Here is an 18,021-nt window from a genome sequence, read left to right on the forward strand (position 1 = left end):
TAAAAGCACGTCTGTAAATAATCGAAACAACCTATTTAAACCAAACTTGTCCAAGTTCAGACAGAATGCAACGAGCGCATTTATCCTATACGTGCGTTTATCAATCCGACCCCGCTTCCATGATTCCACGAGGCTGAGGCATTGATGCCAGCCTTAATCCACCCCGCAGACTGTATTACCAAATTTTCAAGAAGGAAACTGCGAGAGCAGCTTTAGGAACCTCCAGATTCAGTTTTACATTTTGACCTTCTCTACTCTTTCAAACTTTCACCTACTGTAGTATTTCAAACCATGGTCTGACGTCAGCTCGAGCACCCAGCAGACCCTCTTCTCTCGAGACGTTGACGTCCTCAATAGATACCTTGGGAAACACATTATTCCCTTTGATACATCGATCAATGATCTCTTATACAACACCCATCTTCTTATTTCCTCACAAACGCTACCTAAGAAGCATCTCAAAATGGCTCAACCTCCACCAGACCTCAAAATCCCCTCTTCAACCACCACAGTCAACATCCGTATAATTGACACCACAAGCCGCATTTCCGGCATCCCCCTCGAGGGTTTCGTATCACCCGCAATCAAAGGCCACACTCTTCTCACAGCAGCCCCCGCATTCTCCTTCTTAATCGAGCACCCCTCAAACCGTAAGCTGCTCTTCGATCTCGGCGACCCATCGACCTTTGACTCTCACACCGCACTCATCGTAGGACCCGGTTTCAAAGACGCTTTCACGCCAGGCTATCCAGCCAATGAAGAATCTCCTATCCGCGAAAGCGATTATAAAAACCGAGAACTGCGCGAGATTTCTTTCGACCAAGGTTTGAAAATTGGACGTTTTAACGCTTTTGATTATTTCGGCGACGGGTCGTTTTATTTACTGGATAGTCCGGGTCATGCTATTGGACATGTCTGTGGACTTGCTCGCGTCACAGCGAATACCTTTATTTTCATGGGAGGTGATGCGTGCCACCATGCTGGAGAATTCCGACCTTCGCAATACCTACCTCTTCCCTCATCCATTTCACCCAACCCTCTCAGCCTCGGCAGCAGCACTCCCTGTCCTGGCTCTCTGTTTGAGGATTTGTATAGAGATGGCGACGGCACGAAGCCGTTCTATACTATTGCGAAAGGAGGGGGCGCTATAGCGCATGATGCAGATGAAGCGGAGAGGACAATTGGGAAAGTCATGGAAGCGGATGCGAGGGATGAGGTATTGGTTGTCATGGCACATGATGATACTTTGTTGGATGTTGTGGATTTCTTCCCGAAGTATGCGAATGATTTTAAAGAGAAGGGTTGGGTGGAGAAGGGGAGATGGTTATTTTTGAAAGATTTTGCGGGGGCTGTCAAGAGCTAATGAAATACACACAAAATACATTTGATGTCAGACTGCTAGTACCCAAAAATGGTATAGCGAGCGACAGCTGCCGTCCAACTGCAAATTTGCTGTTGCTTGCTGAATATTTCTCTTCATCTACAGGCAACGTAGAAAAATTGTGCAGTCTGACCGGATTGGTCAGGCAAATACTGGTATGCCGTGTCAATATGCAGGCAGATTTATGTGGCGGCTTTTGAACATGGGACCTCGACACCGGCGTCTTATAAGCATATTCCAGCCTCGTTCTGTCGAAAAGCCTTTGATTTCTCCATATGTTAACCCCTTTCTAGATACCAAATCTCCTCCGCCATCTACTCGAATTGTTCAAAATGAGTAACGCTGTCGGCCGGGTTACCACCGCATTGGCCTCGGTGCACAATGAGAACGCAGTGTCCCTGGCGAATCTCAACTTTGACTTCACCCTCGTGAAGCTCGAGGCTCCAGCAGAGTTTCAAGGGGTAGGTCGCATGATTTCGAAGCACCGGAAATCAACAGCAGAAGAAGGTTCGGTCCATAAAACTGCACGAAAACTTGGCGCTCTTTTTGCCTCCAAGATCCCCCCAACATCCGAGCCCTACAAGGCATATGGGACTCGTGTTTCAGAGATATGCAAATTGGAATCTGTGAATCCTCGCCCCAACATTACGGATGGAGTGTTCGCAAGTTATGTAGGTGCAGATTGCACAAGCATGTGGGCAGCTGTCACTTCAGGTGAAGAGGCGATTGGTGTTCATCTTCTTGCTTGCATGCTTGCTCGGATGTGGAATGGCATAGAGGCAACTTCAGTTTGGGATGAGATGGTTACCAACAGGAAGCTAGAAATTGCCCAAATGGTTGAAGATTCTGCGAGGGTATTGAAATGGATCGTGTTTGACTCTCCCGGGATATCTTGATACTACATGGGGCACTATGATTAACATTAATACCACTGCAAATTCACAATTTATCCCTTAAACATTTCCCTCTACAAATACATAGAGTTTTCATCGTCCTCAAGTAGCGAATGGATATATAGCATGCTGCCAATTGGATTTTTCACCATGCACGACTAGTTTCACCTCATACCCAAGTCTCTGAGACCTTCAATCGGGTGTGGCTCGTCATTTATAAGAGATTGCATTGCTTCACCAATGGCAGACGTGGACCACAATTCCATATACAACTTTGATATAAGGTTCGGTAGATTTTGTGCAAGCCAAGGAAAAGCTCGAACACCTAAGGGGTTGCGTGATGGGCAATGCGGCCGGCTTAAATCAAGCCGTAAATACTGATGTATAGTTGAAAGTTTTCCTGAAAACTTCATCCCTAAACATAGCCTCAAATTGCCCTGAACAAACAAACCGACCAGAATCTGCCGTAAAAATCAGCCTTAGCACCCACCACCTAATGCCCTCAAATTTTTTTCAGCCTGAGAATAAGAAGTTCTTCGTTGGCCAATGGCTCGACGAGCATAGCAAGCTGAAGGGCCGCTAGTCGGATTTGACAACACTATAGATAACCGTGAACGTATTTCGACAAAGTAAATCGACCCTTACAATTACAGGAATAGGTTGAACGATATGGCTAGCAACTGACCAAGTATTATAAGCGGAAGCGAGACTTGAGCTTATTAGGAAACTTTTAAACAACACCTGAAGTTTTTAATATTTAAACTATAAACAACTTGCAAAGTAAGAAACCTAGGAGAGGATGAAGTATACTTACTACAGTAGAATGGACAAGGGAATCGCGTTTATCATTCACTGTTCAGCTGAACTTCAGGTTCATATTGGTTTCAAAATCTTGCAATGCCGGAGGAAACAGGTGTGGTCATTAATTCATTTCGGGGTCACTTCATTATAAGCATTTATGTGTTTAATCAGTTCCAAATGCTCAAGGCTAGTCATACTAATAGGTACCCTCCACTCAAATAGGCGGGCCAACAACCTTAAATGGATGCGCCTCCGTGTTGAAAACGAATTGGTTGACACCTTGATTTTCAACCTGGAACACGCTGTCCTATTTCCCAAAATCAGCATTATACTCAGTATGGATAAGGGCCTAGGACTTACTGGAGCATGAATCAAGTAGCTATACTTTAGCACCTCGGCAAACCAGAAGCTGTCCTGGAAGTCATTGAAACCACCTCCATCCGCCGCATTTACATCTTGCAGTTCTGCAAATCCGCTGCCTACACGAGCTGTCGAGTTGATTGCTACAAAAGCATTCCATGCCCAGTCCCTGTATTGCTGGTCGCCCGTCGCCCTGTAGGCGTAATAGAAACTCTCCATCACTTCTGGACGAAGGACATATTGGCCGTTGGTAATGAAGAAACCGGCCTTTTCGTAGAAAGCTTGTTGGTCAGCCGGTGGTTGCGGATTGTTCGTGTCATTGGCGGCAGTGCTGTTGGTGACCCAGCGGAAGATCTCGGGGCCGATGCCTGTAAGGGTACTAATGTAGGTATCGTGGCAGCCGTTGACGAGCTCCAGGCCAAAATCAATGTATTTCTGTTCTTTGAGAGTGAGGCCGCCGAGGATGAAAGATCCGCCATCGAAGCAGGCAACTGATTGAAGTCAGTATGTATTGAGAGAGGGGTAAAAGCATTTCGGAGTCTTACGATGCTCAGACTCATGGATAAGCTCCTGTCCGTCAAAGATGGATAAGAATGTTAAATCCGGGCGTGTGGAAGGGTGGGTCGCGATATGAGCAATGGATGAATCTGCGGCCAAAATCCAGCGGTCCCTGTATTCGCTGAAGCGTGTGGTATCGTAGACGTACATCTTGATCAAGTATTCGTAAAAACTATCATCGCCGCCAACCCATCCCCCGAAAGCATCTTGAAAGAGACCCGTGTTGATGTCAACATTCGTGCCAACCAGTCCCGGCCATGGCTCTGAGCTAGCTGGTTTGGGGGCCAGGAGGTATGATTCGCCTTTTTGAGACAGCTCTGCATACGTTTTGTTGCCAGTAATATCCGAAAGACGAGTCCACTCAAGAACCAGTGTGCCAATGGTAGCTATGCCATTCGTAGTTGAATTATCGGTTCCTGGAGGGTTGAAGTACAAACCATTACTTGGGATACCAGTCGGTGTATCAAAAGCAAATGCTAGGTTGTCGGCAAGGCGTATCGCTTGAGCTAGCACAACATCGACAGCTGTAGCATTTGAAGCAAGGGTTGGCAGAGGCCCCTTGAGCAAGTCATATCCTACCAGATATTAGCCTCGAAGGGCCTGCGTAAACATTTTCCTTACCTGACAACATCCCCCCAAGGTATCGGATTGTGGTTTCGAAAAGCGAGACCTGGTCGGTAGTCACATCGAAATCGATAGTAGGAATGTAGTTTAAGATGGTGTCTACGATCTCTGGGATTTGCATCACTATGGCTGTGCTAAACGCATCCACGGCACTTGCTCCCCAAGAGTTCCTGCGAACTCGTTGTTAGCCTCTCGGCGGGTGGTTGTGAAATCTGACCTACCTTGAGTCGCTGTAAGAATTAGAAATTGGATGCAATTCATCATGACCCATTGCGTATTTTTGGTAGCCATCCCAAGAAAACGTAAAGGCCTCCTTCACAGCATCTGCTCTCTCCCGATTCAATGTATGGTTATCCGGGCGCCCTCGAGGAAGTTTGACACGATTTGGAACAGCGAGAACTGTCAATGAAAGCAGACCTAGCACTGGGACTGCCAGAATCGTCCGTGAGAAATGCATGATTGAGAGAGACTGCGGGGTCACTGAATTTCAGAATAACGTCCAATGTAGCTCAGAAACCACGGAAAGGAAGGTTTAAGGGGAAACCATTTGAGGGGGACGATAGATTATATACGCAGTCTAGAACTCTATTTCTCTAATGCAGCTGCCCTGACCATGTCGCGATTCTGTTATCACGGTCACTTGAACCTTATAATCGCCGAATAATACCAAGAAATTCGGTCCGGAAAACACGCAGCCGACACAAGGAACTCGATAGAATTGCCGTTCAGATAGTCAATCCTTGTCGGAATCTGGTGTCTAGACTGGCTGCTTCCCCTGAAAATGTCAAGCAGGAGGGGTTTGCAGATGAGATACATGAAGTACATGGGTAGCTGCCTGCTTCATTGGGCAGTGTGATCATGCCTGAGCGGGGGGTGATGATGATTTTCCTGGGGAGCTGGAGCATTGATCACCAGGCGTGATCAGCGTCCAGCTTCCTGTTGTGTGCTAGAGCAAAGAGAAGATCTAGAAGGATGTATTGCAGCGCTTGGCATCCGCAGACTCCGAAAAGTAGGTCCGGAAAGTAACGTTGTATGTTCTACACTGATAGAATGTTTATAGAGCTTCGTATAATCAAACCTGGGTGATATAATCGAGAGTGCTGCACAAGTCGTACGTGTATCGTATGTTATATTACTATACATGTATATGTATATAAGCAGGTTAGGGTAGTTCCCTAGTACCGGTAGACATTTAGGCTTCACTGCCGACCGGTTATTGTACGAGTAGTCTCTCGCTTAGTTATAACCCGTCCCTTTCGTCCCATGTATCACGGGGCTCTTCTTCCCAACCACTCCCGTGACTTTCCTTCATTGTGCCATTCAGAATATATTGTCTTTGTCGCAGATGCCATATTAGAAGCCATCTGGATACCCATCGTGTTTCCAATGTTCTCTAACATATTTACTGCAAAATTATGGACATGTTCTGGCACAAGCGTGCTACCAGCCACGCAGAGTGGAAATATTGGGAGGTAATCAGAGAGAGTAGACACCTTTCTCAGTTGGGCATCTTTTATGTTGTGCTTGCCGTCGAAATGGTTGTGAATGCTGCTGCATATGTCCGTAGCCATTCTTAAAATAATCGCTAGACTTCGGCTTCGTTGTGCACTGTCTTCGCTTGCCGTTGACCCGAGACAGGGCATGTGGACAATAAGTAGCTCGTTGACCAGAATATTTGCCCATCGAAAATGATTTATAATTCTCGCTGTCCACATGTCACGGTAGCAGTGTGTGACACCATTGAAGCTATCTTCGAATCCATCTTCCACATTTACAATTGTGAAGTTCCAACTTTCTGGGAGTGATGCTTCCCAGTCGCGGAGTTCGCGTTCCAGAATCAGGGCTTCATGAAAGATACTGGCTGATATGATTGATGAATTATTCCTGATATTCGCGCTCAATTTGGCGCACTGTGATATAATTTTAGCAAGATGTATTGCTGGGGCATCCGGATCCAACATAGGAGTGTTTCGATAATGTTCCGAGGCTTAGAGGGATCAAAAGTCAGCATGGGTTCTTCGAGAAGGCTTCTTGGATCATGCTAGTGTGTGATTTAATGATCATTTGTTCAATTTACCTTCAGTCATGGAATGGGGAACTGGCACACCCAAGTAGAGATATTTAATATACTGCAGCCTGGTTAGAACGTCGACTTCATTCTAAGACCAGAGGGACCCCATACAATGGAGAAGGATAACTGAACCTGCATTCTGATTCTTGGATGTCGTTGGGGTAGTCGTGCATTGATAGTCTTCAGAAGTGCTGCTCCGCCTTCAAAATGTATGCCCCAATCTCCTGAACCTTCTACATCACCACTAACTATCTAGAGAGGCCATGTCAGCGTTGTCTATGTTCACACTTCTTGCGTCACTTACTTCGTACAATGCAAGTAGCATGACAGTCTTGAAAGTTTCGTCCAAATCTCTCTTGGAAAGGTCCGTCAATGCTTCTTTGATATCAATCAATGTCGATGTGTATTTCCTTCTCGCAACGACCATGTGGTTCTCGTTCTTGGTGACATTGTAGAGTCCAGCGAATCCAACTGATGACAGGGTATTTGCGAACATGGAGCTGTCTATGGGGTTTGGCCATATAGCAGGAGAATCTGTGCCATTGCTCCCGTCATCCGTGCAAGCGTGGAAAGCTGTGGCATAGTGGTCAAAGAAAAAACGTATACCCTCGTCGTCCGGTAAAGCTGGAAATAGTGAGCGAGGAGATGGACTTCGTCTAGACCGGGCGACCAATGAAGGGCTTTTCGACCGCTTTCTACTAGGTGGATGTATCGCCAAACGATCCAGAGTAATTGGGGTGCTGTAATCTGGACTTTTATCTTTCTGCTGGCCTGTCTGTTGGTTTGGAGTTTGAGCTTTCCGAATGACCTTTGAATTTTCGTCTCTGAAACTCAAGGTGAGCTGATCTCGGTAGCCTGAACACTCTTTATTGATTCTCATGCATTGTGAGCAAGCCGGCTCTTTCAGGTCACACTTGAAAATTTGTAAGAACCTTTCTTGGGCAACATGACGGTACTGGTGGTGTGGGGCGAAGCTAGTGCTTTTTGAGAGCGTATAGGGCAGAAGCGTATTGCTCACCTTAATTCGTCTCACTCGGCAACTTGAGCAATTTTTGCTTGGCTTGCCGCAAAAAACCATGGTGAAAGGCAGCTAGGATGTTTTCTTATTCCGGACTGGGGGCAGTGGTACTCTACCGTCTCGCTGGTACTGTATCGGATTGGAAGAGAGAGAGAGGTTTGAAAATGGTCGAAACGGGTAGTCTTATCGTCCTGTGCGTCTATATATCTGGAATCAATCTGCTTTGGTCAACATGAAGGCTGAGCAGAAGTCTTCTGGGTTAGTATGTTCTACGGAGGTACGGAGGACAGAGATTCGTAAGCCCTTTGACATATCTATACACTGGTGCAATGTATTAAAGTTACAGGGTCTATCCATTAACACTCTCTAGGAGGCTAAACACAGAATCATGAGGCTGATAAACGGCGGTCGAACCGGCATGCATGGGTCATTATATTACAATTGAATAAATCTTGATTATGAGTTACTCGGCTTGTACCTATCTATACTCGTAGTCAAGGTTCTTTGATTCGTAGCCTCGTACGAAGTACCTAAATTAGAATCCAATTTCTCGAACATCTCTTTTCTCATGGCTAAGCCCCAAGATCCTCGTACAATCAGGCATGGAAGCCAATCAAATTTATGCTTATTTTACACCGTATGTTTAGGGTCCAAAAAACTTGACAACCTACCTACAATTTTGTACTACTCCCCGCCACCAAACTAAGGTTAATGATCTTTTGCGCTACTACTCTGTATGGATACAAGGGGACTAGGCGAATGATTTCACTACGGCTCTATTGGTCCTATTGAAGTACAAGTATCCTTGTCATGAATAGTAGGCCACGTTTACGGGACCTGCAAGGGCACCTGGCCTTTCCTTGACATAAGATGTTACTTTTATGGGGACTTTAGATGGTTTAACCTTTAATCGTGTCCCCCTACTCTATGTGAGTGGTAGTCCAAGCATTCGTCTCCCACTTTCTCCAATTTCCCCCCCTACTCCACTCTCCTGTAGGGCAGGAAGACACAATTTTTTAGGGGGGTGATAGTATGTAAGTAACGGCCCCACCTTACCCCCGTGCTCCTGGCTTGCAGGGGTGCTGATGCCCTAGATTGGACTAGCTATCCCACCGGTACAAACGATCTGAGTTGGTTCGCTCCACTCTTACACAATTCGATGATGAACCTCAATTCAATTAGAAAACAGGAAATAATAAAGTCGCCGTTTTCGGCTTTCTGGCTTTTGTGTTCTGCATAAACCATCTCTACCAAACACTTTATGGGAGTAATACGCATATATCAAGATCGTCTTATCTTGCATTAACAATAAAACAAAAGGATTAGATATGTAGAATTGCGAATGTAAAAGTGGTTTTTTGGCATAGTCCAATCCATAAATCTAGTCCTTACACTCTCACATCTATTAATAGTAAAGTTTCTTCACTTTGCCATTCCTACGGACCTGGCAGAAAAGTTCCTTTCTTCAAGATCGAATATCACAGGAAATGACATGTTTCAAGACATATCGTCCCTCATCTCCTACGGATAGTTCGTACACTCTTCTGTCGCTGTTCTTAATTAATTTTACCCGGGAAAGAGCATAGCATAGCATTGTCTACTTAAATACCCCACTCGCTTGTCTTCTCTTCGCTCCGCTTCTCCATTCCGTCGCGAGAGCGAGCAAGCGAGGGAGCTTGGAAGGGGGTATTTAAGAATGTGATTCGATGCTGTAGGGGATTAGTTGTTAAAGGGAAGTTGACAGCCAATCAGAGGAAGGGGAAAGGGGAAAGGGCTGGGGAAGTTATTATCAAGAAGTAGCTGTTCTGGACAGTAGATGTATAACCCTGCTTCACTTGTCGGGAATTGAAGAGAATTGAAATGAGAATTGCTGTTATGGGGGTCTTTGCTGTTATAACAGGAATAACGGTCGTTTTGGCTCACTGCTGTAATGAGTATGCCGGTGAAAGGAAAGTATGCAGATTAGCAAGTTTTCCCCCTCTCTTTTTCAATTATTAGGAAAGATATGCGTGTTAGAAGTGCTCATCATTGCATCTCAGAGGTGATATATATCGATATTCAGAATCTTAAAACAGATAGTTTCCCTCGGCTTCTTTCTTTTCTTATATACTTCAAGATCACGCCCTCTTTGCGGGTTATTTCAGCTACCGAATTTCTTGTATGCGGGACTTAGACTTTATCGGATACATTTTTAGGGGACTTGGAATTGTATATATAAATAGGTGACTGTGAGGAGAGGGATGGATAGTGATAGATTTTAAAGTGTTTTTGTTTTTGTTGTATGGTGGGAAGAGGGGAAAGGAAAGGAAGATGGCGATACATGGGAGTATAGATCTCGCGACTGCTCGGGACGACGAAGGTCTTTTGAGAGAAGAAGTATCTCGTTGCATCGTCTGCTTTTGAGCCGAGGTTTGATGGTGTTGTTGTCATTTACATTTTGCTGTAACCTCCCTCTTTCCCTCGCAATCGCCTTGTAATAGCACTTTGCATTCTCTCCTTCCCTTATTATGTCGTATACCAGGGCTTGCTATATGTTCTCGTATATGTTAGAGTAGAAATACCCTTGAAGCAAGACTCTAAAACATATTTCGCAGCTTCCTGTGTTTTCTCACTTGTTAATAGCGTAATGATATTGTTAGATCTATATATATTTTCTACCTAGCACTAGTGATTTGAGAGGGATAACGATTTAAGAAAGCAAGGCATGCCCCGAAAGGGATCGATGTATTCCTAACGTTTTGTTATCTTGACGATCAACTAGTGATCAGCAACTGTTCAAGAGCTAGGTTTCTCACAAAGGCAGAGGTTTTTCACTTGGTCGGGCGATTTCTTGTTTATCGGGTACCCACCTCAGAACTAGAGACATTGGGGGAGACCAGCTTTCAACAAGGAGAGAAATGTGCAAGGAATTGAGGCATGTGCCCGTAACGGCGAAATTCCTTCTAAAATATAAGGTGGCCCGGTTCAATTCTATCAAACAGAATTACCAGCCAGAAACCGACGGTCTTCCAGGATCTGAAGAAGAAGAAGAAGAAGAAGAGGATATCGGGCCACTTCGGCGGTAACTACCAGCTGGGCGGAGAGAATGCAGAGACCAATGGTAGTATTTGAAGAGTTGGAGCCGGCTATAGACTGCTTGATCAGAAAGTCAAGCGAGCCACGCAAACCAAAGCCAAGAGAAAGAGATGAAGAGTGTCCATGAGCTATGCCAGAACAGTGAGTACTCACTTGGAACAAAACACTTAAACCTCACAACGTTTTCAGAGTCCTTTTGTTATAACTTGCGTAGCCACCATCTATGAGTCCGTGTGTCGTAGCCTTTGAACTACAAACCCTTCTTCACATGAGAGTTCTGCATGATTCCCTCAAGTCTATGCGGCACTCTTTGTCTTCATGCTTGTTTCCGTAGCAGCCTTGCTAGTATCAAAATCTGCCCAAGTTCACCCGTGCCCACCAGTGCTTTCTAAATTGGCCACTCCTAATTACCCGCTCCCAAGCTGAAGCCGTTGTTTAGAAATATGAGTTATCTCTGTCCCCCAAGCATCTGTCAATATGCCATCTACTTTTGAGAGATGCAACTTCGAACAACTCACCAACTCCTTGAACATCTTTCGTTAGCTTACCATTTCCGGCCCTCAAAGCTCTCGCCGCGCACACATATCCCAAAGAGCCTTCTCAAACACTCGGCCCTAACCAGCGCCATGAATTACTTGACAGCTCACCCAAAGGTCTTCAACAACCTGACAAGCGAGCCAACGACCTCTATGCTCCGCCTTACCCTAATGGCCATCATCCACACCCCCGATTTCCTCACGCACAGTACCTCGACCATCGGTCTCACAGCATCCAGCCCGGCCTTTTTCGGGGATGGCATCAGCGCCGTCTACAACAACTACGCAGTCCACACCATTCCCTCCGAGCTCGCCAACCATATCCCCGACGCCAGATCTCTCCAAGTCCTCGTCCAAACTGCCAAGCGCCTATACCTTGAGCCCGATGGAGGCACTCGAATCCGATTCCTGATTGTTGCTACGATTAGGGTCTGGGATGCTACTGGTCGGACCGTGATACTGCCACCGCGCTTTATAAATGACGCGCCCGAGCAGGCTGCTGCGACGATTAGAACGGAGTGGTGGGATGGCTTGGTTCCGGTTATGGATACGCAGAGTTGGGATACGGTCGGTGGTGCAGATGTTGAAGAGGGCTGTTGGGGTGGGGTTTGAGGATACGGGGAGGAGACGGGGGTTTGGCATTGCCGAATTTGGTAGCTTGGAGGTTTGGTGAAAGTTCAGTTCCTATGCGACTAGGCTTGGACTTTCGTCCTGGTTGAATCGGGATTGCAGTGAATGGTTCGTGCTTGTGACGAAGTAGTTCGGTTCGGGTCACTTTCAAAGATCACTGGACTCCTAGTCTTTGGGAGACAACAATAAAGGATAATTATGAAGCCAAGGAGAGGCTTTCCATAGCACCTGGCTATTGGATACGATTTCCAGTAGTCCAATAATGAGCACCCAATATCGCACACGTGATTTGACATCCATCAAGGCTTCTCATTAGAACTCATCCCTTCTTCTCCTTTCGACTAATCTACTTTACCCTACATCTTTGACCTGGACATGCCTTTGCGGGCAACTTGTCTGAGACTAGATTCTCAAGTGAATCCGAAATCCTGCGACCGGAAAAGTTTACTGAATCGGATTCAAAAGGTCGAGATGAATTTCTTCCAATCCGTCAAAAGGTAGTAACTTCGTCCTATTGAGCAATTGGCGCCTAAGTTGATTTGCTTAGAAGGATTTTCCACTTCCAATATCAAGCTTTGAATTCAATCAACATTCTGAAACTTCCTCGAACCTCAAACCCCTGAAATTAGTTAGATGAAGCACCACTCACAGCCCCCGAAGCAGGCAGGCCAAAGGATAAAAGAAGAAGCACCAAGACCGGATTTCTCAAGTCGAGATCACAACCCAGTTGCTTGATATACACTTACTTATATCACCATACCCATCTACCCTACCCAACCCCAAACACAAAAACCTCAATCTCCTCACCCTCCCCGCCCAGCACCGGCAGCGGCAACTTACACTTCTCGAGCACCACAAAGGCGCCCTCGGCCATCAAATCAAAAAATACCATCTCGCTATCATGTCTAACCTTCATAGCAAGCAACACCAGCATCTCACTACTCGTCTCCCCCAACCCCTTCAGCGTCTGCACGAGATCTGGGACGACGTCCGGATTATACGTGCAGTCTGCCACGACCGCCATATCCCATTTCGTCGCCCTGACACCTTGGGGGAGGGGAGAGGACCAGTCTAGAACTTGGTGGGATATCCTTCTGGGGTTATTGTTGGGATTGGAGTTGGAGTTTTCAAGATAGAGGTTCTGAGTGAGGATTTCGCTGGCTTCAGGAAGGTCTGTGAGAAGGATTTGAGAAATTTGCTTTCTGAAGAGGGTTGAGAGAGTTATTCCCACGATTCCGCAGCCTGCTCCGAGTTCGATGATTGCCAGATCTTTCTGAGATAGGGTTTTGTGCAGAGATGGTAATGGCGGTAGGGATTTTTTTGATGATGGGATAGAGGTTGATGCAAGGTAGGCTGATAACAATAGTCCGGCGTCCCTGTTTCGGTGTTAGCTGGGTGGACGATGGGACGTACCTGTGACGTGTTTTGGGTAATGTGATGGAGCATACCAGATATGTCGAGCGATTGACTCTCCTGTCTCCTCCCATATGTGTAACTCTGAATTTCTAAATCTGAAGGTTCGCTCTGCCATGCTCGTGCTCGTTGATATCGGCAGGCCTTGATTCGAGGGGATATCAATGGCCATGCTTCTCACAGCCATCACACCTCCAGTTCCTCCAGTATCTTCGTGCTCGATTGAGTCTCCGAATATCCTTTCAAGGTCTTCGACGGCATGAAAGTCTTCCTTCGGCCTCACTAACAACCTCAACACTCCTCCAGCTTCCTTGCCCCTGGATTCAGGAATCAACAGCTCGACTTCCAAACTCCGCATCCCCTCGCTTCCTTTCCACGTATAACCTTTCCCCCTCTCAAGAAGCCGATTCCCACTCCCATCAGTCAACTCAACAACGAGATCAACATCGGCCCATAGAAATGACTCTCCCAGATCAGTCGTAACCGTGATTTTAGCTTTCACCACCAACGGAGTATTTCCACGCCTACTACCGACCAGACGAGGAGGCTTAAGAAAACGTATATAATGCATCTCTTCTCCTCTTCCAACCCTTTCGATCACCTGACAACCCAAAACCCCTTTCGAAAATTCCCGTCAGCGCCCTCAAGGATTCTGTGCCTTTGACAACTAGCCTAGCCTCTGCTCTGGTCCCTAAAACTCCGTCCGTTCCCTCTTCCTCTTTCTTATCTCGTAAAACACCAACCCCTCCTAAATCCCAAATCCCAAATCCTCCTCCACGTCAGACTCTACGAATCCCCAATACACCGCTCCCTCACTCAGCCTTACAAGATGCCGACCCCACGCACGCACGCACGTGCTACCAAACAATCAGCCTTACAGTCCACCCACCGTGCAAAGAGCCTCAAGTCAAGAAACCCAGTCAGCGACCCGATATGCGACCGAAGTCCGTTCACCCTCCTTCAGCGCTTAGGGGAAGGGGCTGAGCTGAGCGTGCAGCGTGCGTGTAGATAAAAGCCGACGTATATTCAGCTTGGTGGGGTAATTATTATTCCCTACTCCTTTGCCGCGCGGAAGTGTCGGTTGTCGATTGTTGTTTGTGGTTTGTGGTTTGTGGTTTGTTCCTGTAAGCAGGCATGTAATCGATACCCAACCTATATTTGCCTACCTACATGCCCGATGCGAGATGTTGGATTGGATATCTGTAGGCTGGCTGACTGGAGTGGGGGCGTTGGGTTGTGTTGGGCTGGGTATAAAAATAGCATCTGACGTGCATAAATAAAACTTATGCACATAGCCATGCTAAGTATGCCATGCTGCATGTACATACACATGCACTTGTACTTATTTTTATGTCATCTCGCGAGCGAGACTAATCCATTTCGGATATCGTATCGTTCTGGAACTTCTTTACTTTTTCATTCCACATCGTTTTATCGTTAACGGGAGTTGTACTTGCAGATTCCATTTTGATTTCATTAATAGGTACGTAAGATGTAAAAGCGAAACAATGTTGTATAATCCCCCCTCCTTCTCCTCCACACCCCTTCCTTTTCCTCCGGCAGAATTAGAATCCCCCTTCCGTCAGCAAGCATTCGCACGTGTTTCATTTCTTTCGTGATAATGTGGTGTGGCTTGCAGGAAGGAAGAAACGCAAGGTAGTACAGCTTTATATGGTATTACCCGTAAATGGTCAGGACTTTCAAGTACCTAGGTCTAGTACTTACTCGCGATTCATTGACACGATTCGGTCCGGCCGGCTGTCTGTGTGTCTGTCATGTCGAGGGAAAGGGCGAGCACCACCACTACATCATGTTAGAATAGAATAGAATAGAAGATGGGTGTATAATTAAGTATATACCTACATACATACATAAGCACACTTTGTACATACCAACGCTCGATCCAAAACATGCAGAAACGCAGGAACAAGATACCTACCTAGATACACTATCTCAAACCCCTCCCTGCTTATAAGCCAGCCGTGTACTTCACACACTTCTCGCTTCGGTACTAGATTCAAGACATACATATATTGTACAACCCACCTGCACTGCACTGTACAACCATGACTGCGTACCTACCAACCCAACCAACACATAATAGGCTAATTCGTACAAGCCATCCATCATATCATATCACACGGTATGGTAAACAGTACACGCCAGAGGTTATAAATGTGTAATAGGTAGTAACGAGTAGTGTTTCTGAAAACATAACATAACATACTCCGTGAAATAACGGAAAAGAATTGCAGTTCGTAGCATACATACATACTATATATATATCAAAAACGTGAAATCCAGTTCATAGCCCGCCAGCCCTCCAGAGAGACGAGGTTAATTCAACAGGGTCCACTCCACTTCACTTCACTTCACTTGAAAGAGGGGTGCTCGTGCTCGCTCACGACTCGGTAAAAGCCTTACAGTACCTCCCCTCCCGAGCCTCCGTACGTATGCGCGCTTTGCAATTGATTGATTGATTGATTGGCCTCACCCCCAGAAAACAGGGTGGGGTCAGGAGCTCGTGCTCGTGCTTATTCGTGCATGAACCATTGCGTTGCAGAAGAGGGGAAGGGCTCTAGAGGGGATGGTGTCATGATACCGGTACGGGTATTTTGGCTACCGCTGTTGCTGCTGCCGCTCCAGTTAAAGGTGGGATGGCATGGCATGGCATGGGCATGGGATGATGGATTAAGGTTTGAAACCCAGTCGAGTCGACTCAGGAGCAAGTACCGGAGGTGAGGAAGGGAGAGGGAGGGGCCATTAATAGAAACTAAACACTTACGGATTCACTGCACTGCACAACACAATACAATACAATATAATGTATCATATCAGTACCGTATCTAATTCTGAGGGTGTGATGTGAGTTGGTACTACCATGTGTGCAAGGTAGCCTTTGATATTGGATTGTGTCACATTAGGCTCGAGTCACTTACCTGATCCAATTCAACCAAGACATTGCAACGGTGCAACCATGGTATTTTAAATGAGGTTTTATTGAGAAAGTATGGGGTATCTTCTGAAGACGATTCGAGGAGCGCAAAAGCAATAAGACGCCCAATACTGCTCGCTCCCATATGCCTGCCATCCATCAGAGAAACTAGAAACTATGATTACAATATCCGCAAGCGCGCGCGCAGCCCGTCTGATCCAAACCCAAGTGCAAAGCAAAATCCCTCCAACTGTACTATAACCGAAACTTTTTTCCTTCCTGCCATGATGCGTGATCTTGTTACCGCCCAATGCCTGACTGAACGGAAATATGGTTGCCCTTTATCCTCTTTATTATCTTACAATAAAAGCACCGCGAAAAAGCATCTAACGCATCGGGGGGTATCGTGAGCCCGTAAAAAACCGACGAAAGAAATAGTCCGAATCCTCCTCCCCATCTCATCTCGTATATGTACCCAATTCTATTGGTTTGGTCTCCGAAGGATATCCTCGCAGTTGGCGTCGAATCGTAGATTCCAGAGGCGAATGGAAGACATAAACTTCTCCGTTTGATCAAGTTGTCTGTCTCGTCCAAAAATAGAGTCGACAAATTCGGTGCCTGCATTCTTGCCCAACTGTGGGGTATCCTTTCCATGCCTCTTTCCTGCTTTCAACATGGGCGTCTCACAAGCCTTCAATAGCTTCTTCAATTTGTCCGTCAACCGCTCCCCTGACTCGATGAAATCCTCCACCATCTCTCTATTATCCTCTTTTCGAATGCGTCCCATGCATTCCTCTGCACGCTTGACCTTGCCCGCTAGTTGAATCAAAAGCAACCAAAGTTCGCCAGCCATGTCGGCTATGGGAGTAGCTGGACCATGATGATAGACTGTCCAGTCGTAAACCCATTTTCCGAGGCTGTTGGCATCGAAGACACTGCCCAAGAGCATGATAGGTTCCTCGGAAGGATCCCAATTCTTGAGCGAGTATCCGGGTGGAATGCGATGCTTCCGCGCGTCGTGTTCGGTGGCCTTTGGTGTTGGTGGCGGCTTCTTTGGTGACGCCGTCGCGCGCGCGGATGAAGGTCGTTGTGGCGTCGAGGACGATTGTCTACGTCTTCTAGGTGTTTGTTCGTGTTGAGGCGTCCCCTCAGGGTCGTCTTTATAAATGTATCCTTGGTCCTGAGAATAGTAGTAACGATCAGTGCCATGCCCACGATAATTGTAACTTTGCTTTGTAGCACGCCGAGCAGGCACACGATAGATCACATCATCCACCAGATAGTCTACATATTCAAGATCGTCCTCGTCGGAATCCCCATGAGAGGCTCGATAGGAGAAAGAATTTCGCCGTTTGGCCTCCTGCCGCGGCGCCGACCAAGAACTTTGTTTTCGACTCACATTGGCAGCAGTGGCGTAATGTCCGCTGGAGTTATATCTCGGCGAAAAGGCTCGAGGTGAGCTATAGCCATAAGCATCTCCAGACGCGTGTCGCGCGTGACGCGGCGATGGTCCTGATCGTTGCGCGTAAAATCCGTGTTGCCCTCCCGCGGGGGATCCAGCCGGTGAAGGAGATGCGCTGAATCCGTAGTATGCGCCATGCGCAGGCGGCGTGTTGTATGGGGTGTAGGCGGCCATGTTATCCTACTCTTGCGATGCTCCGAGGCACCCTTAAAAATGAAAATGAAAGAAACAAAACAAAAGGTTCGGTGGCGCTGTGTCAACGAG

The 18,021-nt window shown here is 46.6% G+C and overlaps 4 protein-coding genes across 4 annotated transcripts; 1 reads left to right on the plus strand and 3 right to left on the minus strand.

The window, feature by feature from the left end:
• Positions 1 to 463: 463 nt before the first annotated feature.
• On the plus strand, positions 464 to 1,363 carry mpaDE_1 (Cytochrome P450 monooxygenase; the record flags this gene model as incomplete). Its single annotated transcript, XM_031149379.1, has 1 exon — positions 464 to 1,363. The coding sequence occupies one exon, from the start codon at positions 464 to 466 to the stop codon at positions 1,361 to 1,363; it is 900 nt and encodes a 299-aa protein (XP_031005641.1).
• A 1,926-nt stretch (positions 1,364 to 3,289) lies between these two features.
• Positions 3,290 to 5,074, minus strand: mns1B_0 (putative mannosyl-oligosaccharide alpha-1,2-mannosidase; the record flags this gene model as incomplete). Its single annotated transcript, XM_031149380.1, has 5 exons — positions 3,290 to 3,382; positions 3,436 to 3,926; positions 3,981 to 4,568; positions 4,615 to 4,787; positions 4,839 to 5,074. 5 exons carry the CDS (start codon positions 5,072 to 5,074, stop codon positions 3,290 to 3,292), a joined length of 1,581 nt encoding a protein of 526 aa, XP_031005642.1.
• Positions 5,075 to 12,716: 7,642 nt separating this feature from the next.
• Positions 12,717 to 13,931, minus strand: LHYA1_G004422 (UPF0665 family protein; the record flags this gene model as incomplete). The annotated part of the gene is made up of 2 exons (XM_031149381.1): positions 12,717 to 13,323; positions 13,396 to 13,931. The coding sequence occupies 2 exons, from the start codon at positions 13,929 to 13,931 to the stop codon at positions 12,717 to 12,719; spliced, it is 1,143 nt and encodes a 380-aa protein (XP_031005639.1).
• Positions 13,932 to 16,776: 2,845 nt separating this feature from the next.
• Positions 16,777 to 17,931, minus strand: LHYA1_G004423 (uncharacterized protein; the record flags this gene model as incomplete). The annotated part of the gene is made up of 1 exon (XM_031149382.1): positions 16,777 to 17,931. The coding sequence occupies one exon, from the start codon at positions 17,929 to 17,931 to the stop codon at positions 16,777 to 16,779; it is 1,155 nt and encodes a 384-aa protein (XP_031005640.1).
• Positions 17,932 to 18,021: the final 90 nt, after the last annotated feature.

The sequence above is a fragment of the Lachnellula hyalina genome, assembly GCF_007821495.1.
Source record: "Lachnellula hyalina strain CBS 185.66 chromosome Unknown contig00060, whole genome shotgun sequence".
Taxonomy (NCBI): Eukaryota; Fungi; Ascomycota; class Leotiomycetes; order Helotiales; family Lachnaceae; genus Lachnellula; species Lachnellula hyalina.